At 40.7% G+C, this 27,335-nt stretch overlaps 2 protein-coding genes across 3 annotated transcripts in view; both read right to left on the bottom strand.

Annotated features, from left to right (window-relative positions):
* ACVR1 (activin A receptor type 1) overlaps positions 1 to 23,482 on the bottom strand; it is a 75,543-nt gene extending 52,061 nt beyond the window's left edge. Inside the window, exons 1-2 of one of the 2 annotated variants that reach the window (XM_051848600.3) lie at positions 23,188 to 23,482; positions 1,424 to 1,497 (exon numbers count right to left, since the gene is read on the bottom strand). In XM_051848600.3, the coding sequence (XP_051704560.1) occupies positions 1,424 to 1,490 (67 nt within the window). In that variant the 5' untranslated portion in view covers positions 1,491 to 1,497; positions 23,188 to 23,482. Of the gene's footprint in view, positions 1 to 1,423; positions 1,498 to 8,547; positions 8,731 to 23,187 lie in introns of those variants that run through there. The other variant, XM_017342862.4, reaches the window with a different exon arrangement.
* The window catches only part of LOC149127411 (uncharacterized), a 58,742-nt gene continuing 54,750 nt past the window's right edge, over positions 23,344 to 27,335 (bottom strand). Inside the window, exon 3 of the mRNA XM_089328661.1 lies at positions 23,344 to 23,482. Within this exon, the coding sequence (XP_089184787.1) occupies positions 23,467 to 23,482 (16 nt within the window). The 3' untranslated portion in view covers positions 23,344 to 23,466. The remainder of the gene's footprint in view (positions 23,483 to 27,335) is intronic.

Raw genomic sequence — 27,335 nt, 5'->3', positions numbered from 1 at the left:
GCAGCACCATCCCTAAGCAACCTTTTAGAAACTAGGTGGGTTGGGGTGAAGATGTGAAAGAAAGAAAGGGCCAGAAAGGCCAAAGGCCCCGATGCCTGCACAATACCACACAGCTAAGAGTCAACCCATTATCATCTGTTTGTGTCTCCCTCTCAAAAACTCTGCTGCTATCCGTAATCTCAAAGTCATGATATCAGGAGGTAGAGCTTTGGGGTGATTAGATCAAGAAGGCAGGCACAATGCTGATTGGGAACAGGACCCTTATAGAAGAAACCCAGAGAACTAGTTAGCCCCTTCCACCGTGAGAGTAGAAGGTGCCATCTATGAGGGCAATGAGTCTGCCAACACCTTAAACTTTGACTTCTCAGCCTCCAGAAGTGTGAGAAGTAAGCGTTTGTTATTTATAAACCATTTCGTCTATGGTATTTGTGTTATAAGAACTCAAACAGGCTAACACATGGCCTATGCCCCCATAAGTTTTATGAATTAGAAATATGAATAATCTGTTTAATCAACTGAACCTGATACCTAAATCTGTGATACATAGAAACACAAAGCATGTCTCATATTCTCTTAAGTTTTCTAAAAATATAATAAGTTTTCTAAAAATATAAGTACTTTATAAACCACGAATCCACAGTTACCTGTTTTGATGAGACTCTACTAATATTTATTCTACCAATTCAGAAAATTCAATCCCTGAAGGTAAGACTATCTGTGACAACTAAATCACAACTATAACACACCAGCACCCACCTGTTTGGAATGACATCAAAGATTATTGCATATATAAGTATAAGCATGCACCACTTGATTATATCCTCTAGTGTATTTATGCACAAGTATACTAGAATCATACTTGCTTATACTAATTGTCTTACTGTTAATTACAAATTCTCTTTATTTCTCCTGTGTTTATTTCAAATAGGACATTATACTGAATTTTTAAAAATCGTGTATATGTAAAAATTGGTAAGTTACATGAGAATTTCATTTCAAAATAACCAACAGTTACTACAAAATATTTATTATACAAAGGGTGGGCTAGGGCGGGCATTGGATGCAGCGGTTAAGTCACCTGCATCCTGTATCGGAGCTGTGGCTGCAGGTTGTAGCTCCTCTTCCATTACTGGCTTCCTGCTGGCGCACATTCTAGGAGGCAGCAGATGATGGCTTGGGTGGCTGCATCCCTGCCACCCACATGGGATACTGGGACTGATTTCCTTGTTCCTGGCCCAGGCCCAGCTGCTGCTTGCATGTGAGGAGTAAACCAGCAAATGGGAGATATCTCAAATGTTCTCACTTGCTTCTTCTTTTTCCCTCTCTCCCTCTCAAATAAATATTTTTAAAAGGGTAGATTTTAAAGCAAGCAAAACAATGTGTACCATACTTATCATAACCCAAATAGCTGTGAGTCACTTACCTTCCATGCTTGGGGAGGGGAACGCAATCATCATTAGCACAGGAAGAATCATCACTCCATCTACCATTGTACAACTACGAGGGAAAAGATGAAACGTAAGTACAACAAAAACTCTCACTACAGGATGACAAGTCAAATTAACTATACCGTCTTTGCACTGCCATTCAGGCCCTGCCTCCAAATCCCCCTCATATATATATATATATATATATATATATATATATTGATTTATTTCTTGATACACTTAAACATACCTATTAACACGGATTTAAACATATCATTTTAAAGCAGTAATCAGATTGGTCACTCTAAGGCTCCTTTCTCTGAGCCTACTCTCTTATGAAAAGCTCAAAAGGAAATGAAAATGTTTAGCTCTCAGGTGAGGCATTTCTCAAAGATTTTGTTTGCATTATCTTACCATATTGAATGCAAAATTGGCATTAAATTAAAAACTGATGGGACTGGCATTGTGGCATAGCGGGTAAAGCCGCTACCTGCAGTGCTGGCATCTCATTTGGGTGCTGGTTCAAGTCCTGGCTGCTCCACTTCTGATCCAGCTCTCTGCTATGGCCTGGTAAGGCAGCAGAATATGGCCCAAGTGCTTGGGCCCCTGCACCTGCATGGGAGACCTGGAAGAAGCTCGTGGCTCCTGGCTTCAGATCAGTGCAGCCCAGGCCATTGTAGCCACCTGCTGAGTGAACCAGCAGGTCAAAGACCTCTCTCTTTCTCTGCCTCAGCCTCTCTGTAATTCTGCCTTTCAAATAAATCTTTTTAAAAAATATTAAACAACTTCATAATTCAAGCCAAATTATTACCTTTGAGCCTTACTTGTCTCTTAAAAGGAGAATAGAGCCCAGAGTGGGAAAACAAAACAAGCAAAACTTGCAAATCGTCTACGGCAAAGCAATGCATTCCTACATATCCTCAAATTTTATAAAGGATAGACACAACTAAGACAGAGTAAGTAAGACATCACATAAATCTATAATAAAGAAACTACCACTGAGAGAGAAGATACTTGATACAAATTTCAAATTTGGTGTTAGTCTAAACTATGTGGGCAGAAGCTCAATTTTCTGATCATAACAAAGAACTTTTCCATTTGAATAATTCCTATAAAATATCAGGAACATAGTAGGAGTTTGGTGAGCTGCAGTTCTCTAGATGGTAAAATAAAGAAGAAAACTAGTAAAGTGCTTTAACACACAGGTTAGTGTGCTACCTTCCTCTTCCGGCCTCATACCAAGGAACAAGAATCCACTGCCATCTAACCTGTTGGAGTGGTCACCCTGTGACCCATCTTACAACAATCACAATTTCTGGTGGTGGTCTGATTGCTCATTCCCCACATCCCCATCAGTCCTATCACCCCATCCCATTCCAATTTCTCTTCCTTACTGTGATTATATTTCAGACCATCCCTTCTCTAAGAGCAAGACAGGGGAATGATAAAGGAGATTTTTATGTACATGCTTTATATTTTGAAAAACATACAAAACTTGAGCGAGTCCATTTTATTGTTACTGATGCTGTTTCCATGTCACATGGATCTTTTTGTACCATGAAAATTCCTCATTCTGGACCCTTGCAATCAGAATCTGACCCCTCCAACACCATTGCTGTGCCTTTGAATATGAACATGATGCTTGCCTCCCACGGCGTGTACTCTTCTCCCACCTCTCTCTACCCAATTCCCTCCTCCTGCCACTCATGATCTAGCAAAGAAAGCAGACACTTAGTGAAAGCACTGTCAGTCAGCAGTGCCTTCAGCCCCCAGCACTGCTCTAACATTGCTCTCTCTTTACAGCAGTCTTCAGCACTAGCCCACGCATCCAAGGGTCACGCAAGGAACTCCTTAAGCTCTGAATGAAAACGATAAAATCTTTTTATAAAAATGCTTTACTCTAATCAAGTGTAAACAACTGAAGTCTTGTTTGTTCTCTATCTCAGGTTCCCAAGACCATGTAGTAGAACAGGCACCTTTCAGAAAGAGTGGGAGTTGTGTAAAAGAGGACATAAATTCCTTAGAGAGTTCAGCCATCTACTATAGTTTTGAAGGCCCATTTAACCAGAGTCATAGATTGTATATATTTATTACAGTAACATCTGTCCTCTGCAAATGGCAGCTATTCTAAAACCACCACAAAAACTAGAGATTACTGTAGGCATTTGGTTCAGTGGGTAAGCCATCAGTAAAGAGGCTTGTGCCCCATACGGGGTACTTGGGCTGGGTCCCAGCTCCAACTCCTGATGCCACCTTTCAACTAAGGCATTCCCTGGGAGGCGGCTGCAATGGCTCAAGCAACTGAGTTCCTGCTACCCATATGGGAGACCTGGGAAATGATAGGAGCTGCTGACTTTAATGGGGCCCAGTCCTAGCCATTGTAAGCACTTGGGGAATGGACGAGCAGACGGGTGCTCTGTCTCTTCTGTGTGTGTGTGTGTGTGTGTGTGTGTGTGTGTCTTCCTCTCTTCTTAAACAAATGAAAAAGTTAAGAATTTAAAAGGAAACTAAAGACTAAATATGTTATTAATGAAAGTACCAGATACATCCTTAACCAGTCTACTACAGAAGGTAATGGTACCCAGTTCTATCTGGCACGGAGCAGTCTCCCAATCTCAAAATTTAAAACTATCTCAAAATGAGATTTGTCTCCACTGTCATACATATTAAGCATTATTGTAAGTCCCTTAAGATTGTCATTAATTATATGATGCCATTATCATTAGCAAAACATTAAATAATTCATCTTTAATTTTTAAAATTTTCCACGGGATATGTTTGAAAACATGTGCTTTTTATTTTATAAAAGTATGTAACCAGCACACATGTTGATGATGCCTCAAAAATATTTTTAACGAATGGGCCAATTCTCAGTCTTTCATTCATTAATTCATTCAGTCATTCAAAAACTTTGAGAGCTTCTACGTGCTACACATTAGAAACTTAAACTAACAAAGATGTACAAATTGGTCCGTGCAACTGTGGAGCTTACAAGATAGGAGTCTATAGTGGTAATCAAATAATCATCAAAGATTGCCTAATTAAACACTGAATTTAATATTAAGGAAGAAACATCATTATGATAACACAGCCAACAAAACAACGTGAGTTTTTTTGGAGGGTGGAGGAGCTTCTATAAGGAGGCAACATCTGAATGGGAATGAGGAACCAGAGAGCTGAGGAGGTAGTACTGAGAGAGAGGGAGAGAGTGAACACTGAGGGTAGAGGGGGAGACATGAACAAAGACAGACATGGACAGGACACATTTTTTTTTTTTTTTGAAAGGCAGTTTCTCAGCTTCTATAAAGGCCTTGAAGCATATGATGTCCTTGGGACTTACGGCATAGCTCAGAACACAAAGAAACACCAGAATGAACACGACACAGAGAGCTTGGAGAAGCTGCAGAAAACCAAGAAGGCTGAAGATGGAGGCAGAGGTCAGAACTGAGGGAAGGCTCTCGAAGCCCTCTGCTCGTCTCCCTAACCTTGCCACCAAGTCCTCTAGGCTCTTACCATCAGCCGTTCCCTTGGTTTTCTTAGCCCCCACCATCCGGCTCTTCCAGGCACTCCAACTAGCCTCATCCTTGGCTGTCTCTGGATACTCTGTGCATGATGCATCCTGTGACTGGGATCTTCTTGGGGCCCAGCCTGGCTAATTCTTATTCACCCTTCACATCCCACATAAATGTCACTTCTTTGTAGAAACTTGCCTAAACACTTTAAGGCCCTCTTCCCACTCTGATATACCACACTGTGAATTTCATTCATAGAGAGCATCATAATTAATCATTACATTCATACCACTGTGTGATTTTGAATACCTGGGTCTCTTACTACACTGTAAATGCCAAGGCAGCAAAATTTATAGTATCTCTTGTTCATTATAGCCAGAGTCAAGCACACACACATTTAATATCTGTTTAATTACAAAATTCCTGATTTAATCATTTCTGTTTTGGTTAAGGCTGCAACCTGCAGTGCCAGCATCCCATATGGGCACCATTTCAAGTCCTGGCTGCTCCACTTCCAACCTAGCTCTCTGCTACGGTCTGGGAAAGCAGTAGAAGATGGTCCAAGTCCTTGGACTCCTGCAACTGCATGGGAGACTTGGAAGAAGAACCTGGATCCTGGCTTTGGCCTGGCCCAGGCCAAATGAAGACATTTAGGGAATGAACCAGTGGATGGAAGATCTCTCCCTCTCTCTCTCTCTGTCTCTCCTTCTCTCTAACTCTGCCTGTCAAATAGATAAATAAATCCTTAAAAATAAAGAGTGACATTTAAAACAAATCAGTCTATTTAACTTTAAATCATGCAGAGCTAGCAAACTGCTCTCTCCACCACACACATCTACAGAGGAACAATAAAATTAAGAGATTTATCATTTCTATAACTTTTGAGTTTAGGTAATAATAAAACTCAACAAGTTTCAAAATCAAGAACATTTTCACTATTAAAAAACATACATAAGAAACAATAGGGGTCGGCGCTGTGGCATAGCAGGTAAAGCCTCTGTCTGCAGTTCCAGCATCCCATTTGGGTGCCGGTTCGAGTCCCGGCTGTTCCACTTCCCATCCAGCTCTCTGCTATGGCCTGGGAAAGCAGTAGAAGATGGCCCAAGTCCTTGGGCCCCTGCACCTGCGTGGGAGACCCAGAAGAAGCTTATGGCTCCTGGCTTCAGATCGGCGCAGCTCAGGCTGTTGTGGCCATCTGGGGAGTGAACCAGCAGATGGAAGACCTCTTTCTTGCTCTCTCTCGCTCTCTCTCTCTCTCTCTCTCTGCCTCTCCTCTGTGTAATTCTGACTTTCAAGTAAATAAATAAATCTTAAAAAAAGAAATAACACTGGCATATTTCCAATGTCAAAAAACCAACAAAACCTCCTGCTCCTCAAATACCTATGAACAATGTATCATTGTGCAAGCAAAATTGAAACACTAATTTAGGTTCATCTATAGAAGATAGAAAAAGAATTATAAATTCAGTCCTCCAAGCTAGTCTGTTTAAAGACAGCTCAAAATCTACTACCAGGGAACAAAGTCAACATGACTTACTAGTTACCATTTTGTTTAGGGCTTGGAGTGCCTCTGCTGACCAGTTAGTTAATGCAGCTATGAAACACAGAACTCCCAAAGGGAAGGGGAAAACCATGTAGAAAAGGGAATGTTATGGAATTTCCTGATCACGTTTTAATCATAAGAAACATCCACAGGGGCTGGCGCTGTGCCTTAGTGATACAGCCACCACTTGCAGTGTGGGCATCCCACATGGGTGCCAGTTAGAATCCCGGCAGCTCCGCTTGCAATCCAGCTCTCTGTTATGGCCTGGAAAAGCAGTGGAACATGGCCCAAGTCCTTGGGCCCCTGTGCCCATGAGGGAGATCCGGAAGAGGCTCCTGGCTTCTAGCTTCTGATCAGCCTGGCTCTGGCCATTGTGGCCAGTTGGGGAATAAAAAGGAAGACTTCTTTATCTCTCTCTGCCTTTCAAATAAATAAATAAATCCAAAGGGAAAGAAGGAGGGAAGGGAGGGAGGGAGGATCATCCACGAAGCTTCACTATATTCCTAAAGTTGTATTTATGAAATGCATGAAGTTTGTATTCCTTAAATAAAAGGTTTCCAGGAGGAAAAAAAATCCACATGCTAAAGTTTCAACCTAAAGCTCCAGAGATCAATTTTCAATTTTAAAACACAATAAAAAATAAATGTCATTTTTGCAAGTAAGCTTTCAACTTCACAGCCCTGCAATATTTTGGCTGAGGAGCTTTCAAAGGTAAACTGGCAAGAAAGACAGACCAGTAACAGAAAGTTGGAGTGGCAACATTTCAGTGATTACTCCAGTGATTTTTCAAGCTTTTTGGTCTTGGGATCTGCGTTTACTCTTGAGAATTACTGAAGAGCTTGCCTATGGACTATACCTATTGATACTATATTAGAAATTTTAAAAGAGAATTGTTAAAATAGTATATTAAGTCTTTTAAAACTATAAAAAACAGGATAAGAAAATGTCATTTTTTGAATCTTTGCAATCTCTTATGTTTGACTTAGTAAAAGACTGCTAGATTTTCATGTGATTCTACATTTAATCTGTTATCACACATTATATTGGTTGAAGTACAAATTGAGCATCCCTAATTCGAAAATAAAAAATGTGAAGTGCTCGTAAACCTGAAACTTTTTGAGTGCCAACATGATGCCACAAATGAAAATTTCCACACCATGAACGACTGCTTTATGCACAAAATTATTGAAAATTTTGTGTACAATTATCTTTAGGTTATGTGTTTAAGGTGTAGATGAAACATAAACGAATTTTGTGTTCAGATTTAGGATCCATCTCCCCACGATACCTAATTATGTATATGTAATTAGTCCAAAATCTGAAAAAACTTGCAACCTGAAACACTGATGATCCTAGGTATTTCAGAAAAAGGATACTCAACGTGCATATGTAGGACATCAGCTTCACACACATTATTCAAGGAGGAGGAACTTGCAGAATCCACAGGGAAGTCTTAGGGAGCCCAGAGGTCCTTGGGACCACACTTTGAGAACCACCGCCTTACTCCTTGAATGCTTAGTCCTTGTCCTATATCACATGACTAGATGGTACTGGATAGTGAACACCTGCCCAAAACTTTGCCTGCCAAAGCTGCTACTTGTTCAACGGTTTTAGAAAGCTCAGGAAGTCAATAAGCCCGACATTCAAGGAAGAAAGCATCAGATATTTTTTAATGCAGCAGTAATATTTTATGTACACATATAAGTATGTAAGATAAATTTACAAGACAGTTGTAACTGCTTATCTCAGTTAGCTTCAATTAAATTCTTATGAAATGTCCAAATGCCAAAAATACACAACTGAAAAATAATAGGCTACTATAGATTACAAAATAGTATCTGAAAGGAGTATATACCTCATCCCTCTATTTTCAGGTAAGATCCCTTATCCCTGGTGACTGGTCTTAATATTTCAAACACAGAAAATATATATTCCAAAAACACAGACCTCCTGCCTTATCCAAAGTACCTTCTGTAAATCAGTACCACCTTTTACACTGTCTCAGGCCTACCCTCTTGGGAGACAGAACATTCCCATAGTACTCTACTAAAAACAGACACATTACCCGGGCAGAAGAGAACAGCTTTCCAAATCCCATGATACTTTTCAAACTCCATTTATAGATCAGACAGATATCCAGCTACGTAGCGAGCGTTTAGCTCAATTCCTAACATGTGTGGGCTTGAGACCAAGTTTGGCACTTCTTTTGCTCATCACAATTTTACAGCTGGATAAAGCCATGGATCCACTGCAATACAACCAAAAAAATAATTTTGATATTGGTCACAGAATCATCTAGGGTAAAATATATTTCATATTAGGCAATCCAGTTAATAACATATAGTACAGCAGTAAAGGATATTTCTAACACCTAGACTTCTGAGCAGCACATAGTTTGAGAATAAGGGAAAGCTGGAAAATGCGTCCTAAGATTCTTTCTGTTGGAAAATTCTACAAAATGTTCCTTTGTATGGCCTGGCCGCCTAGCCTCATCTGGTATTCATTCAATACATAATTTACTGAGTTCCTTCTCATTCAATGGGGATTTCCATGATACTCTTCTCTATCTGATTTCTAACAATCTGAGTTAGAAATAATCTTGACAGAACAGTCCTATGCTCACCGTCCCCTATTTTGAATAATTTCTACACTATCCACATGAAGTCAGTCTCCCACCTATGCTTGCTCTCCTTTACTAAGGGTTCTCACTAATACTGCAAAACAGGTCTTTTATTACTCTATCTTCACGTGGTCTGTGCTATGCCTTCCACAAGGCAAAAAATTATCTCCTTTAATATACAAAGCAGAGGCAAAGCAGGAAAAGAATTAGAGTAATTCAGTTTCCTCTCAGTCATCTGTCAACGTTATATCAGCGTCACAGTAGGAGTAGTGGCTCTTACTAATGAGCCAGGCACTGGGCTTAGGGACCAAAATGCATTATCTCATTCAATCTCTCCCACACACTTAACATACCAACATTCATTTTACTTTACAGATAAGAAAAGAACTGGTAGAAGTAACTTATCCAAGGATGAAACCCCAGACCATCAGACTAGAGTTCAGGTCATACTCAACCATGACTCTACATAACCTTGATTTAACTAGCCAATTATAGTTTAGCAATCTGGTTTTGTCATTCATAACATAACATTTTATCAAGCCTCAACTTATTCTGAACTCCAATAATCTTGACTTTCTTTTTAGAAAACAATTTTTGGGGTTGCCGCTCTGGCAGATGTTTAAGCCTCCACCTATGGTGTTGGCATCCCATGTGGGCATTAGTTTTGAGTCCTGGCTGTTCCACTTCTGACCCAGCTCCCTGCTAATGCACCTGGTAAGCAGCAGAAGACAGCCCAAGTACTTGGGCACCTGCACCCACACAGGAGACTAGGAAGAAGCTTCTGGCTCCTGGTTCCTGGCTTCAACATGTCCCAGCCCAGGCCATTGCAGCCATTTGGGGAGTAAACTGGAGGATGGAAGATATTTCTGTCTCTCCTCTCTATCTCTTCCTTTCAAATAAATAATTAAAAAAAAAAAATACAACTTCTACTCCTGGTTGTTTGGAATACCCTTAATAACATTTTCTCATTTCTCTAACCTCAAGATTAATATCATACATAAATTTCCCCCCATTTCCCTGTCTCCCAGAAAAAAAAGATGATGTTAAAAAAAAATCACTTTGATAGTGCCAGTTAGGGTTTCTTCAGTTCTCTTGAGCTCACATCTCAAAAACAGAAACTTGTGTAAGACACAGTGGGCACAAGGTTAGACCCAGGAAACAAATTCTAGACATGAAACTTTGAAGAAAGGTAGTAACTACCTTCAAGCACGCTGAAAATCATTCATTTTCACTGATTCGATACTATGAGAAGAGTTCTATCTCTTCCAAGCTTAATGGGCAAAGAATTAACCCAAAGGCAGCTTGTTCCAAACTACCTGGGCCTCTGAAGGTGGTAGAAGTGGTCTGGACTGTCAGGAATAGTTGCAGAGCAAGGCTAAAGTGAAGCCAGGGCCTTGCAGCAGTTCACAAATGACCCGTTCCATATTTGTAACACCACACTCTGTCTGAACTGTGACGTGCAAGTTGTCAGGGCTTGGTTTTATATAGACTCCACTGCTACTGGCGAGCTTTGGGTGGGGTGTTACTTTCAGAATATTAGCATGTAATTTGATCTTTCACGATAGACAAATACAAATAGCTTCTTGGACAAGTCCTATGGTACTGAAAACCAGCCCCTGGATCTGTTCATCCTGTGGTTAGAGGAAATAATTATAGACTACAGCAGGAAAGAAAGGGTTCTGACCGAAAGAGTCACACTACAAACATTCCAGCTGTAACAGATGGGCCCAGGATAGAGTCTGGGAAAGAAGGGAAGGAAATAATATAATCTGTACAAAGATGGGGGGAAAGATAAGGCTTAACTGGATGAAAATAAGTGAAATATTTAGCTTAGGCTACCATGTAAAAACCAGAGTTCCCAGTAAAGGTATTTAAATTGTGCAAAGAATGAAATCGATTATTCTGTTCCCCTACTGAGCCTCTGAGAATCCAGTGTTTTGATCAGACACTGAATGCCCTGCAGGTACCTCAAAACCAGAGTTCATTTCAACATGCTTGACTGCAGAGAGTTGGTCCCTCATTTTCCCCTTCATTCCCTGTGTGGCAAATGGCTGCGGTTCTCCTGCTTTGTTTTAGCTGATGGGACTCCCATCAGGCTGTTTTGTTATATTCTCCTATAACAGTTCAGAGGTCGTTCTCACTCCCTCCAGCGAGGAAACTGGGGCTGATACATTTTAAAAAAAAAAACAATGATTAGGAAGGGCCCTGCTCTTCCTTCCCCTAAGAGTCCACTTGAAAGCCAATTCTTCCTTAAGCCCATGTCAGACACGGGCTCAGCCCTGGTCTCATTTCTAACTGTGCCTGACCTGACGCTGCCCTGTTAACCTAACAGCGCAGCCTTTCACCCCTCTCACTGCTAGACAAATGGTACTGCAGAGCAGCTGGTGTTGGGACACAGCAGGTTAAGCTGCAGCCTGTGATGCCAGATCACTGGTTTGAGTCCCGGCTGCTCTACTTCCATCCAACTCTCTGGGAAAGTATCAGAAGATGGCACAAGTGCTTGGGCCCCTGCCACTCATATGGGTGACCTGGATAAAGCTCCTGGCTTCTGGCTTCAGCCTGGCCCAGCCCTGGCTGTGTTGCCATTTGGGGAGTGAACCAGCAGACAGGAGATTGGTCTCTCCTTCTGTCTCTGTCTCTTGATCTCTCTGTCACTCAATAAAATAAATTTTAAAAAGTATATGGGGGAGAGGGAGTGCCATCTGATGAAACTGTCCACTTCCAAAGCTAACATGATTCAACTATAGTAATTTAACATAGGTGTGATAAAATGAAAGGCATGCCAGGCCAGAAAAGCACCTATTTATAAATCTCTGTCTCTCTGTCTCTCTTTTTCTCCCTCCCTCCCTCCCTCCCTTCTTCTTCCAATGAAAGACACTACAGCCTAGAAAAAAAAACCCTTTATACACTAGCCTAACTAAAGCCTTCTCTCTTATCCCTACCCTAACCCACTCCTCTCCTACAGCTTCCCACTCCCACTCCCATGTGTTATATGGCGCTGATATAGCTTCTTCATAGCACTGAACAGGGGTGGAATTAATCATTTATTTCTATTATTGCTATTGTTTCCCCATCTCCTACCTCCCTCCTCCACACACCCAAATGTAAGGGGCATGGGAATAAGAACCCTACCTGGCTCATCATGGCTCTGGCACCTGCCAGGCACTCAATACAAATTGAGACATGTTAGCTCAAACTTCTTAGCTTATGCCTCTCTTTGGTCTGGATGGGGAGAGGAAGACAATTTAAGTTTTATCCAGCCTGGCAAGGGGTGGGGGGAGGGCGGGGGAGGTTCCTCTACTCAATTTAATATCAGAGCAACCAGGCATTTGACATAAATTAAAAGATATCATTTATAACTTGGATTTCAGTTTTCAAGGGTGTCATCCAAGAGACACAGCCAAATGGAAAAAAAAAAAAAAAAAAAGGCTGCCAGACGCGGTGTATCAGACAAATCCCTGGTGGACAATATCCCATTTGGAAAGGACGGCTTGGATCTCTTGTTGCAGACACCAGCTGACATGCTCACAGCCATCCCCAGTGACCTCTGAGACAGCTCTGCAGCTAGAAAATACGTCTCCAAGTCACAAATGGACATGTTATCTCCCCCAATGTCTTCTAACCGTTATTGACACTGTTTGGAAAGCCATGCTTCCATACCTATTAGCAACCTTCAGAAAGAGCCCTAAGGAAGTACCAGGAGAAAAAATAGAAACTGAAGTTACAGTTTAGCAATTAGTACATCTGAATAAAAAAAATAAAAGCTGTAACATCTTCTTTATTAGGTACTATCTTTCCAACAGGCTTAAGCTAATGAATTCAAAGAATGTGAGTTGTGAACCCTGGGCTTTATAGAAAGAAACTCTTTCTATAAAGACTCTTTCTCTAGTTAAATAAACAAGTACCAACAACTAACTTTATCTGCATATTAATTATTCCAGGAAAAATTGTCTATAAGGCTGATATCATCAAACCTTTTATGGTTATTTACACCTTCATAAAGTTTCTCCAAGTGACACATCACACTGCAACCAGATCAACCTACTCCAAGTAACAGAATCACTAATTAACATCTTTAGAAAGATATTGCCTTCTCTTCTCCCCTCCCCCAACAAGAATCTGATTAATGGAATTCTCCCACAATTCAGCTTGAAATATGCTTTTGCAAGTCGAGCAGCTAATGCAGAGTCAGATAATTGTGGTATGACTCAACAAACACACAGCTGTTCATTTAAATATATCCATCAAAAGTAAAAATACAATCATGAGAAAGAAAAGGAACCATGTACCAGGGTCAGTGCATAAGCTGACCAGGTTCACATCCAAGGAACCACAACACAAAATGAGGAAGACGGGGAGACGAGGCAAGGAGGGGTTCTGTGTAGATGCAGAGTGGAAAGAAATCAGGCAAGAGATGTTACCAAATGATCACCCATTCAACTGAAACTCACTGACCTAAAGAGGAAAACAATGGGAAAAGTAAAAATGAATGCTCTATATTAGGTGGGAGAAAGAGATGGAATTTTAAAAGACAGATAATGTTCCTAAGAACACAGAGGTAGAAAGCATACAAAATGGGAAGTGAGAATGCCATCTGACTTTTAAAACAAGACAAAGATCCTGAAACAGAGGAAAGAGGAGAAACAAGGTTCTCACCTCAGTCCTCGGCCGCAGCCCTCAAACACTATGATTATGAGTCACGGTGCAGATGTGGGAATCCCTCCAAGAGTCCCAAAGTAAATAACTCAGCACAGCCTAACCCAAGCAACCCCTCTGAGAAGTTCTAAATCCACAAGTTGGACATCTAACACAAGGCAAAGAAATAGAGAAAGAGGAAGTTAAAGGAATATGAGATCAGGGCGTTCATCTAGTGCCGCAGGCCTCACCCCTCCAGCTTCCACAGGATGGTCCCTGAGACCCTGAGACCTGAGATGTGCATGAACATGGCAAGTGGGGCAGGCATTTGCTGCAGTGCCTGGCACAGCCTGAGGTGCAGAGATCCTACATGAAGATACCTCATTTGCGCATTCTGATTCCAGCTTCCTGCTAATGCATACCCTAGGAGACAGCAGGTAAGGCTCAAGAACTTGATTTCTGCCATCCAGGTGGGAGACATGAATTAAGTTCCTGGCTCCTGGCTTTAGCCTGGCCCATCTCCAACTGTTGTGGGCATTTGGGGAATGAACTAGCAGAGGAAGCACTTGCTTTTGTGTATGCATTCTCTCTCCCTCTCCCCACCCCCTACCACCACTTTTTCTCCCACTGGCTTTCAAATACACAGAAAATAAGCTTTAAAAAATAACTTGGGAAGCAGAGGCACTGAAAAGGCTTTACTTTCCTGCTTTACTACATAATTCAAAAAGGTAACAAATGGAAAAAGACCTAACAACTGAGAAAAATTTCCAAGTTGTTCCAGAACAATCAAAAATCTATTTAAAAAATCATTTATGGTGGTGGGGACCTGCTATAGGCTAAATCTGATTTGGTCCCTGGACTCATGCAAGACTTTAAACCTCAAAGTCATCCCTTAAGAGGTACTAAGGAGGCATGAATGTAATCCAATTATGGTATTTAGAGGGCAGCCTAGTGGGAGGTCCTTTGATGATTGGGCGTGGGCTTGCTGTCAGAAGGGATTTCTCACCAGAGAGTGTTAAGAGAGCAGAGTCTGAGTTTGGGCCTGGCTGTTCTCTCTGCTTTCTGGCTTGCCAAGGGATCCTACCTCTGCAAGTGCTCCCTCTTTGCCATCCAACACCCTTGTCAGAGGCCATATCAATGGAACTGCTCAATCATAAACCTGAGCAAAACTATGGGCCAAATAAATATCCTGTCTTTATAAACTTAGCTGCCTCACAAGGACAAAGGCAGTGACCTGACTACTCGTTATTCTGTACTAAGAACATTCTCCCATTTCTGGGCAGTCTATATTGTCTTACCATGAGCAACAACAATTTCAACAATCACCACTTCCCTCAGCTTCAACTCTTCCAATATCCCCCCTCTCTCTGCAAAATAACTTTTTAGAGAAGCAACCTGCATAGCTCCCTCCACAGCTGCCAGTCCATCTTCAATCCTCAGAGTTCCGAACCACCTCTGGCTGAGGTTTGAACTCTCTGCCATCTTCATCTTCTCATTCAGGCAGGAGAGCTTCCAGAAAAGCAGAGATTGCCTAGGCTCACCCTGTGGAGCACTCATCGCCTGGCATTCTGGGTGGGTCTCACTCATGCACACCATAGGATGGAGGCGTCAGGAGCCCCCTTCTTCCCTCGGTTTTTCCCTGGCTGGGGCTCAGTCGCTCTAGGCTCCCGTGTCTTCACTTTAATGTGTTGGTCCTCCTCTGCTTCCTTGGGTGGGGCATGCCTCTTCTGCCACTCACCCTTCAGTCTCGGTTTCCCACAAAGCCCCACCTCTCAGCCTTCTCATCCCTCACAATGCTCTCTATTTTCTTAGAAACAGGGACTACTGCTGGCCACCAGACTGAACCACCAGGTTGAGAATGGAATCACTCATTCTTCAGTTATTCCCCTGCTCTGTCTAGGCCTTCCATATGTTCTTTCTACTGTTTATAAAATATTAAAATTTTGATTACAGATATTTCAAGTGATATAGAAATAGAAAAGTAGCATAATTGTCATTTGCCACTTCCTAGTTTCAAAGATAAGCAACATCCTACCCCAGTTCCAAATATAAGCCGTCTTATTTCCTCTGTTCAGGCCACTTTCTTTCTGCAGTATTTTAACAAGAATTTCAGACATCATATCATTTCACTGACAAATTTCCTAGCAGATAAGAACTTTTTCTAAACAAATTTACAAATTCAACATGTCAACTAACAAATATCACCTAAAAGCTATTCAGTGTTTAAATCTGCGCAATTTTTTAAATTTTTTAAATTTTTATTTTTTGACAGGCAGAGTTAGACAGTGAGAGAGACAAAGAGAAAGGTCTTCCTTCCATTGGTTCACTCCCCAAATGGCTGCTACGGCCGGTGCACTGCACCAATCCAAAGCCAGGAGCCAGGTGCTTCCTCCTGGTCTCCCATGCAGGTGCAGGGGCCCAAGCACTTGGGCCATCCTCCATTGCACTCCCAGGCCACAGAAGAGAGCTGGACTGGAGGAGGAGCAACTGGGACAGAATCCGGCGCCCCAACCAGGACTAGAACCTGGGGTGCTGGAGCCACAGGCGGAGGATTAGCCTAGTGAGCCACGGCGCCGACCCCAATTTTTGACAACTATACAAACCATCCCCAATATAAATAAATAAATAAATAATAGGTAAAAAATAAAAAAAGTGGTGAATGAGGACAGCATCCAAAAACTAATTTGTTTTCATTGATTTTATCATCATATCTAGTGGAGCAGGGTGAGCATTATGGCAGTATTCAGAATGATGTGTGAACAGCATCAAAGAAAAGCAAAGGAGTAACCACAGTGTGTTCTGTCACTCCTTGTTCCTTTGAAAACCAGAATTCCTAGTGTGGAAAAAAGAAGACAGAAATATAATACAGCAAAGGTTATGAAAAAACTTTATAATCTGAATTTGAACTGAAATTATCAGTGTGAACTTATATTAATATTTTCCCCCCACTTTGTCTACTAACAAGGCCCTGGAGCAACAAGCATCCTTCATACTCAGACTGCTGTTGTGTTGAGATACCATCTTCCACCAAAACAAAAATTAGTTCAATTGAGCTATGAGAGTACAATCACCAAAATCCAGCCAGTAAGAAACTAAAAGTCAAATGCCAGGTTCTGTAACAGACAAAAGGGGCTGCAGGGGGAAACCTGAGGTTTAAGAGACTTAGACATAAACAAATGTGCAAAATTAAACTACAGTGCTAGGTATGGATACCCCAGTTATAAAAACCACAAGGAATGGCAAGGAAGCAATTACTACAATGTACATACTATGTATTACACTCTTTCTGGACCTCTCTGGTGGTCACAAAAAAACATTTACATTATAACAGTTAACTAAGCTTCACGTAAAATCTGTTTTCTTTAACAATAAAAAAGGTTGAAAGAAAAAGACGTAAGTTGAATGTAAGTTGGTATACACATATACAGAGGAAAAACCATTGTGCATCATATACAATATGTACAAAAATGTGCCCTAAACTTTTGAAACATCACCTCTTTTTTTACCTTCAAACTGAAGAAAACTTTAAGTTCCAAGTTTATTTTTTAATAGATTAGAAAAATAAGTACGAGCTTCCTAGCCACAATCAGAATCATGTATTCAAATAAAAACACATTGTATAAGTCACTCCTTCCTCCCACCTACTTCAATCAAATGTTTCATAGGTCAAAGAATAAATACTAGAGTCCAAATCACTGTTTTCCAAAGCAATTGTGCAATGCTATCACCAAAATAAGAAAAAATAACAGCACAAAGACTTCTATCTAACAAAGCTTATCTATACATTTAATAAAATCTCAGTAATAATATTAATAGGTTTTCCTCTTGGAGGGACAGGGTGGTGGTGAGAGAATTATTTTTGAGATAATTATTTTTAATGTTCATATATTTTTAACGTTCATATATTTTAAAAACCACATACAAAAATAAGAATGAAATTATTTAAAAAAGGGCTGAAAGGGTGAGGCTACCCTTAACAAAAAGAAAAAAAATTAAACTTCAAGAATTATAAAATCATGTGATTCTGGTACATGCATGGGCACATCACTATGAAGCCAAATGGCTAACCCAGAAGTAGACCAACAAGTCTATAGGAATTTACACAAGAAATCAAAGAAGAAAAGTTACAGCTATTCAGTAAAATAGGAAAGGTTGGCCAATGTAGCAGAGACCACTAATTCCAGTAAAATTCCTTCTCCTCTTCTTGGGTGCAGGATGAGCAGCACAGGTTTCATTCTCCAGCTTCTCCTGTGGCTGCTAGATGTGCCCGTATGACTAGATTCTCACCAATGCAAGTTGCAGGGATGTAGGCAACCCCGGATGACTTGCCCTGGACTTTATCCTTTGCCCTTCCCACTGAGGAGGCCCAGATAGATCAGACAAGACAATAACCCAGCTGTGGCCATACAGATAAACACAATGACAATTCCTGGAGCAACAGGACAGAAAGAGTCTGAGTCTTCTCACGACGGGTGTATACGGGCTACTCTGCAGACCTGTTGTGCTCCCTGAGACCGTCAAGTGAAGAAAGAGTAAACCTTTCTGTGCTTTGAACCATGACACAGTCCATTCCCCTGGTTACAGCAACTCAGCCTTACCCTAATTAATAGAGCACCTAGAAAAAAATTAAGTTGGGCTCAATTTAACATTCCTAACATTCCAGGTGAATCAAAGATTTAAATTTTAAAAAAGAACCACCTAACATTAGAAAGAATGAGGAGCCAGGTTTTTAAATCAGGAACTAGAAAAGTCTTTCTTTAATGGTAATAGCAGAAAATCCTGAAGCCACAAAAACACTGGATATTTACAGATTTCTTTACATCTATTTCTTCATCTTTTATTGATTGTTTCTCCTCTCCACTAGAATTTAAGTTCCATGAAGCAAGAATTTGGGTCTGTTTGTTTCATTACACAGTCTAGAACAAGTTCCTAAAACATCAGAGATGATCAATAAACTTTGTTGAGTGAATGAGCTGGTAAACTTAAGTGTACAAAGTTTTTAATAATCTCCACAGCAAAACAATTATTTTTATACAAATGGCCATAGTATAAACTAATAACAATCAGTATTTTGAAAAAAAAATCAGCATTTTTTCATTTGACATTATTTCAATTTCAATTTCTTACATTTTTATTTTATTTTCATTTTATCTGAAAGCAAACATAGAGAGACAGAGAAAGAGAGCTCTTCCACCCACAAACTCACTTCCCAAATGTCCACAAGAGTCAAAGCTGAACCAAGCCAAAGCCAGGAGTCTGAAACTGAATTTGGGTCTCCCACATGGGTGGCAGGGACTGAAGTACTTGGGTCATCTTCTGCTGTCTCCCAGGGTACACATTAGGAGGAATCTGGATTGGAAACGGAGTAGCCAGGACTTGAACAAGGCATTCCAATATAGGATGCAGGTGTCCCAAGAAGAATTTTTTAAAAACAGATTTATTTATTTTGAAAGTCAGAGTTACAGAGAGAGATGGAAAGATGGAGAGACAGAGGGAGAAAGAGACAGAGACAGACATCAATCTTCCATCAGCTGGTTCACGCTCTAGATGGCCAAACAGCCAGCACTGGGGCAGGCTAAAGCCAGGACCCAGCAGCTTCATCTGGGTCTCTTACATTGGTGGCAGAGGCCCAGGTACTGGTGCCATCTTCTACTGCTTTTCCCAGGCCACCAATAGGGAGCTAGACCAGAAGTGGAGCAGACAAGATACTAACCAACGTTCACACTGGATGCTGGTGTAGCAGGTGGCAGTTTTACCCACTTATCCAAAACGCCCCAAGCAGCACCTTTCACCCTACCCAAATGCCTACCCCAGGGTCAATATTCTGAAAATAAAATCAATAATCCAGGAAGAAAACAGACACAGAACACAAGTATAGAATCATACTGGAAATACAAATGGCTTTTAAACTTATGAAAAAATTATCCATGTCAATCAAAATAAGAAAAACACAAATAAAAGATACATTAAACTATCATTCTTGATCTATCAATTTGGTAAAAAAAAAAATCAGTTTAAGTTTAGAACTGTGAAGGGTAAAGGAGTGAGGAAGTAGTGTTCTCATATACTGCTGGTGAAATCTAAAACTTTTCAAGTTCTGTGAACAGATAGACTTGGCAACAAATTTCCACCAAAATTAAAATATTCTTTGACCAAGCATTCCACCAGAAATGGATCCCATATGTATGCTCACATGTGTTTGAAATGATATATATACAAGGCCATTCTCTGTAAACTTTCTCCTATTAATAAGATCTGGAAATGATCTATGGACCCATCTATATAGTACTGGTTAAATAAATGAGGGCTCATCTCTGCAGTACATAACCTGGATCCACTAAAAATGAATACCGCACTCATATGAAAGGACTTCCAAGAAATACTTTATTCCAATGAAAAAAAGATGCATGACCTTGTATATTGTTACCACCCGCCTGAAAAAAAGAAAAAAGGTAATAATCTGTGCAGGCTTGCATGTTATCTGTGCCCTGATAGTTCTGGAAGAACACAAAAGAAGCTGGCACTAATAAATGCTTCTGGAGGAGGAGCTAGAATACTCATGGGACAGGGAAAGGAGGGAGATGGTTTTCATCCCACAGTCTTTTCTGCATTGTGATGATCTTTCTAAAAGTAAAAACTATATACAGAAACAAAGATAACTGAAAACTGCTGATTTTCACTGTTAGCCACATTAGGAACTACTGAGCTGAACAATTCTAACACTGTTTCATAACTGAGAATCCCAGGGTTTGCAAGCAACTTCAGCAGTCATCTCTTCCTTCCTCAAATAAATACACATACAAAAAACAGCCAGCCTCTTCATGCCATCCCTGCTATTCACTACTTCCTCTTAGAACCAGTTCAACCTCAGACCTCCTTAAGTAAGAATGAGACTATCTCAAAACACTGTGCTGATATATTAACACAACCTCCAGAAAATGGAAATTTGACATAACTGATAGCCCAACAATAGCAAGCAGTTCATCATCTGCCTTAGAAAACAAAAGCTCATATCCTTAATGATTAAAAATTCAAGGTCAACAGCCATGACCTTAGTTTTGTCCCCAGTGTGAAAGGTCTTTTCCCCCATTTTAAAACTACAGGCTAACTTCTCAGGTCATTGCTAAGCTATAGCCAAATACAGAACACTAAGTTGGCATTACTTACACAGAAATTAAATTCTGTTTAATAAGATATCCACAATATACAAAGTAGAGCAGAAGGTAAGTTATAAAATAAAGCCTATAGTCATGTTCCAACAATTTTTAAACATAAGTAATATGCATAGTATTTATAAAAATATTCGTATATGAAAAAAAGTGTGTTCCAAGCTATTAGCCAAGGGTGAAAGAAAAGGAAGGGAGAAACTTTTATCTTAATATGTGTCTATCCTTTATATTTTTTGTGCTATTTGAAATTAACTCATCAAAAATAAACTTTTATAAAGAATAATGTATTTTTAAATAATAAGTTAGACTTTCCTTTAAAGAGAAAATGCCTGGCAGTCATCAAAGACCTTCTCCTAATGTGTTAAATCTAAGGAGGTTGCATAGACCCTGGCAGGTTTTAACTCTGAGCTCTGTTCCTGTCTCTTTGCACAAGGTTCAAATCCTCGCTGAATAAACCCAGCATTAAACTCAGAGACACACACACCAGGACTGCACTTCAAGGCCCCCCACAGGATCATGCTGCTGACCCTATTCTAAAGTAGGCATTCAGATCATCCCTAAAGCTAATCCCATTTACAGAATTTCATCCTGAATAGAAAGAACTATATACAACTACAGGTTGAGCATCCCTAATCCAAAAATCCAAAATCTGAAATGCTCCAAAATCCGAAAGTGTTTGATTGCCAACATGAAGCCAAAAGTAGAAAATTCCATACCTGACTTCATACAGTTAAAACGCAGGTGCACTACAAATACTGTATAAAATTACCTTCAGACTATGTGCACAAGAAACATATACATAAAAAAGAAATATATGGTACATAAATGAATTCCAAGCTTAGATTTAGGTACCATTCTCAAAATATTTAATTATGTCAATGTATACATTCCAAAATTCCAAAAGTCAGAAATCTGAGATACATTGCAAATAAGAGACATTTGATTTGTACTAAAATGTAGTGCTGGAAGAAGCAAAACTATGCAGACAGTAAACAAGATCAGAAGTCAAGGCCAGCGCTGTGGCGTCCTGGGGAAAGATGCCACCTGCAGCGCTGGAATCCTATATGGGTGCCAGTTTGTGTCTCGGCTGCTCCTCTTCCAATCCACCTCTCTGCTGTGGCTTAGGAAAGCTGTGGAAAACGGCCCAGGTCTTTGGGCCCCTGCACCCATGTGGGAGACCCGGAGGAGGCTTCTGGCTCCTGGCTTCAGATCAGCTCAGCTCTAGGCATTACAACCATTTGGGGAATGAACCATCAGATGGAGGACCTCTCCCCCCACCCCCTCTCTCGCTCTCTTTCTCTCTCTGGCTCTGTCTCTTTGTAACTCTGCCCTTCAAATAAATAAATCTTAACTAAAAATAATTAAAAAAAAAAAAAGATCAGTAGTCACTAGGGGTTAGTAGGGAAGAAGGAATGGACAGGCGGGTCGGCGTGGCTCACTTGGTTAATTCTCCACCTGCAGCGCCAGCATCCCATGTGGGTGCTGGGTTCTAGTCCTGGTTACTCCTCTTCCAGTCCAGCTCTCTGCTGTGGCCCGGGAAGGCAGTGGAGGATGGCCCAAGTGCTTGGGCCCCTGCACCCACATGGGAGACCAGGAGGAAGCACCTGGCTTCTGGCTTCGGATTGGTGCAGCGCCAGCTGTAGCGGCCATTTGGGGAGTGAACCAATGGAAGGAAGATCTTTCTCTCTGTCTCTCTCTTTCACTGTCTACCTTTTGAATTAAAAAAAAAAAAAAAAGGAATGGACAGGCAGAACACAGATTTTTAGGGCACTGCCAACTATTCTATGACACTGTAACTGGATATTGGGTACACATTATACACATTGTCTCACAGCATATACAACACCAAAAGCAAAGCCTAATAGAAAGCATGAGTGTGAGTCATAACGATGAGGAGATGTAGGTTCAGTGATAGTAATCAATGCCGTGCTTTGGAATGGGATATTGATAATAAGGGTGATTGACTGGGAGAAGGGATATGGGAACTCTGTGTACTCTGTGTTCCATTTGCTTATGATCTCAAAACTGCTCCGAAAAATAAAGTATATGTAAAAGGGAAAAAAAATAAATGTAACCCTGTGAGGTGAAAAGAACGGTAGAAGCATTTTATACATTTGGAAATGTTGGTAGCCAAAATTTCAAGAATAGCTGTGTAGCTTCACCCTGGAAAGAGTCCACCACTGGAACACTCCAAGAACTAACAACTGTTAAGCTGGTCTTAATGTCCCTATATTAGAAGCATATAAAACAGCCAAATAATCAATTGTGACAAGAAATTTACCTTGTAGATTTGATCTCTGCCCAAGAGCATGAACGGAGGCGGTCTGCTGAAACGGCTGGATGGCCAGCTGAGGGGTGCGCGCGTGCAGCTCCAAGAGCGCGTGGGAAAGCTGACTCAGCTACGTTAGCACGGGTTCACGGTCACATCTGGCCCCAGTCCTTGAGCAGCGTGCCCTCCTTCGGAGCTTCACTCACTCTGCTCACTGGGCGACTTGGGATGTAGGAGAGGTGCTCCTGGCTTATGAGTTCTCCAGCAGTTCCCTCTATGGCCATGCGAGGCTCACAGGCACTCAGGGCTACAGAGAGAAAGAAGAAAACCAACTAAACAAAGGCAAAGTCTGCAGTTATGAATATGCTGCCTAAAGGAACGCTTGACAGCCCTTCATTTGGGACCACAGATTCACAAGCAAGTATGGAAAAGCTTGAAACCAGTGACACCCGTGTGTTGAGGTCATATAGCTATACTGGTCTCCACATGTGTTTCTATAAAAACACAGATCCCAGTAAGATCTATAGCTGGTAAATTTCAATATCAAGTCCCTTTAAAGCCCATATATCATGCACTCTAAACCACTACCAAAGGAAAAAAAAAAATTGCACAAAGCTCAGTGGCTTTGTATGTATTCATTATTACATGCCCTTGATTGACCAAAATAGTCTGCTAAGTCCAAAGTAGAGAATGACAGGTCTTTCTCCCCTCTCAGTCTCCTGGCCCCTCCTGGAGACATGCAGTATGCTAGAGCAGCCAATTTCTTATGTATCTACACAGAAATATCTGGTTTTTGTCCATTTTCCTGCCATACTCCCAGTAGTAGATAATCTAGTTCAAAGACGTAGGAAACAATGGTGGGGAAGAAGCACACAGTGAAACGGAAGGGGTGCTCCAGATAACTAACAAAAAGCCAAAAACCACCCAAGCTCCCTTTTCCTTTAGAAGGACCCAAAAAACATCAACATTGGCCAAAGGAAGAGGAAATTTTTATTAGAACTCAACTTTCCCATTCAAATCGTACAGCAACACAAAACACAGCAGAACTTACTCCTTTCAGAAAACAGCACCTTTTTTTTTTTAACCTCAAGAAAATTTTGCCCAGAAAACTTTCATGTAAATAAATCCAAGCAAAAAACAAACCCAAAATACAGCATTCTGAAATAGCTACGTGGAAAAGAAAGTTTGCCCAGCCACCCTGGAATTCAAGAGGAATGGTTTGCAGATTCTATGCAACTGTTACTTGCTTCAGCTTAAATTGAGGCACACTATCTAGTTGAAGAGATTATCTAGACATATAAAAAGCATACTAGATATAAGGCACAATAAAAATATTCCCTTGTAGAGAGGTCAACCAGTAACCTATCACTTTCAGCAACTCATTCGCAAATTACAATAAAAATCCATTCCTAAAGCCGGCAACCTTCAAAACAAAGGCATCAGATGAGCAACACCCACAAATCCTTGAGTTTCAGAACAAACTGCTGAAATACTGGTATTTTCCGAGATGCTAAGGACAGAATGATGTTAAGGCTGCTTCTTATCTGCCGAAGCCCAGAGGCATTTTAGGAGGAAGCCACTGCACAGCTATCCTGCTAGGCTCAACCAGATTTTTAAGCCATAGGCGCTAAATGCATGGGAGGTTTAGATACACAAGAAACTAAAGAAACACTGGTCTACACTTTTCTAGCTCTCTGTTTAAAACTCAGATATTGATTTAAAGAAATAATAATAATTACAAAGGTGCTTCTAGCGGCCGGCACTGTGGCGCAGTAGGTTAATCCTCCACCTGCAGTGCTGGCATACCATATGGGCGCTGATTTGAGTCCCGGCTGCTCCTCTTCCCATTCAGCTCTCTGCTATGGACTGGGAAAACAGCAGAAGATGGCCCAAGTCCTTGGACCCTGCACCCACATGGGAGACCAGGAAGAAGCACCTGGCTCCTGGCTTCAGATCAGTGCAGCTTCAGCCATTGTGGCCATTTGGGGAGTGAACCAATGGAAGGAAGACCTTTTGCTCTGTCTCTCCCTCTCACTGTCTGTAACTCTACCTCTCAAATAAATAAATAAATAAATCTTAAAAAAAAAAAAAAAGTGCTTCTACTTCCCGTGCAACTTTGCAGCCCTGTCATCTGCTCTGCATGGAACTCCTTCATACCCTTCAAGACGGTATTGAGGTTCTCCAGTCTCTGTGCAACACTCTCTATAGGTTTCTGTATTTTCCAGAGCTTTCTCATTCTAATTCTTCTGATGTACATGAATCAAACCTCCAAATGAAGTACAATTACATGTTTGTCTCAACCTTCATTGGGCTCTCAACCTATGGAATGAAGTCAAAACTGTGGTATGCTAAAAGAAAAATGAAATGTTAAAATAGGAGCTAAAGTGTTGTATGTATTTTGGAACTCAATCCTCAGATGTTCTCCTTAGCATACCCCCACCCCACAGGTACCCTTCACATTAAGAAGCAAGCTTAGTGGACCTAAAAGGTAGAAGACAGCATTTGTGTTCGAAGCCCAAAAGTGAAAAAATAAATAAGTAAAAGCAAACAAAAAGGATATATGCACAAATTACAATCAGTGCTATAAAATAAATACCTATATAACAATCTCCTGAAATCTGTCACAAAACTTTCACTGAGCTAAGTCCTTAGAAAAAATTTAGCCAACTCACTTGTTTGGCTACAGTGTTTTACGTGTAGGCAGCTAATCAAGTTGTATAAAAATCTGACCCATAAAGGTCAAAGGCAAATTCCTGTGAAGAAGGTTGGAGAGTGACTGGAAGAAAGAAAGACAAATTTCAATCCAATTTTGTCGCTCCAATTTTGGGCTTTTAACATAGTAGTACATTTTACTCTAATCCAGTTTAAAAGAACATGCCTAGTTTCTTTAAAGTCATTATAATATGATGGGATCTGGGTAACAGACAAGCATAAAACATACTTAAAATCAAGTTCTTGGCAGTCAATACAGCAGCTAAGCAACCGGAAAAAAAAATCAGGACAAGTTTTCTCAACTTTTTAGTTATAACCATATTCTTGGCTTCGAGAAGTTGTGGCTTCCAAATACTTTCAAACCTCTGCTCCTTCAAGAACGAATCCATACCCTCCCTCTCTGTCCACCCAGCCCTAAAACCCAAATAAGCCATGGTGCATCTTGCTGTGGAATTGCTTGCTAACCACAATTACACTTTAGGAAGCAGGTTATGGTAGCAAGAGCACGGATTCAGGAGGCAGCCAAACTGAGTTTTTCAACCTACTAAATGTGACCTTCACAAATCATTTAATCCGTTTCAGTTTCCTCTTCCATGAAATGGGGCAAATAACTCCCAAGGTTGAGAGTGACTGAAAATGCCAGCCATCATTTAGACAGCCCTTAGTTCTAGAACTGTGCTAACTACATTAGTGGCACTGTCTGATTTAATCCTAGTAACAACAGCAAAATTGAAAGGAAGTACTATTCTATCTCATACATAAGAAAAAAGTGTTCAGAAGAGGTTGAGTAAAAGTGTCCAGGCTCACATTTTTTAATAAAAGGTAAAACCAAACACCAACCCAATTTTTATGCAAACTCTAAGCTAAATTCCCTCCTGATTCTTGAACTGAATGCTCACATTAGATACTCTTAGTTTCCTTTCCTATCTTCTGCCCTTTTGGATAACTGAAGTGTTAAAGCAGTGTGGTAGGAAAAGCATAACATGTAACAATCCCAAAAAACACAAATCATCTGCATGATACGGCTAATAACTTGCTGATTCCAAAATAACATTGGTACAATCAAGCTGGTAAGTGACGAGAATCCTTGAAGGATAATCTAATCCACACACTTGGGCTGTGGGAAAGATGTGCTCCGTTAGTAATTCTACAGAAATGTCATGGGTCATCAGCCAGTTCCTAAGATTCCTGATCTCCCAGAGGGGAAAAATAAGTCACATTTCCTAAACAAAGACAATCCCAGGGGACACACAGAGCAGAAAGGAGAATCACATGAAGCTGACCAAAAATGAATACTGAGGACTGAATGAATCAGGAAGCAGAGGGAAGCACAGATGAGAGGCAATAGCTCTCCCTCTCTGGGAGTTTCCAAATCCCCAACAGATATTTATCTTTGGACTTGGAAATGAGAAATGGGATTTTCCAGGATTTTTTCCAGTATTCCCAAA

Source organism: Oryctolagus cuniculus, chromosome 3 (assembly GCF_051225735.1).
Source record: "Oryctolagus cuniculus isolate XC-2025 breed Fujian yellow rabbit chromosome 3, ASM5122573v1, whole genome shotgun sequence".
NCBI classification, from domain to species: Eukaryota; Metazoa; Chordata; class Mammalia; order Lagomorpha; family Leporidae; genus Oryctolagus; species Oryctolagus cuniculus.
This window is presented reverse-complemented; position numbering and strand designations above follow the sequence as displayed.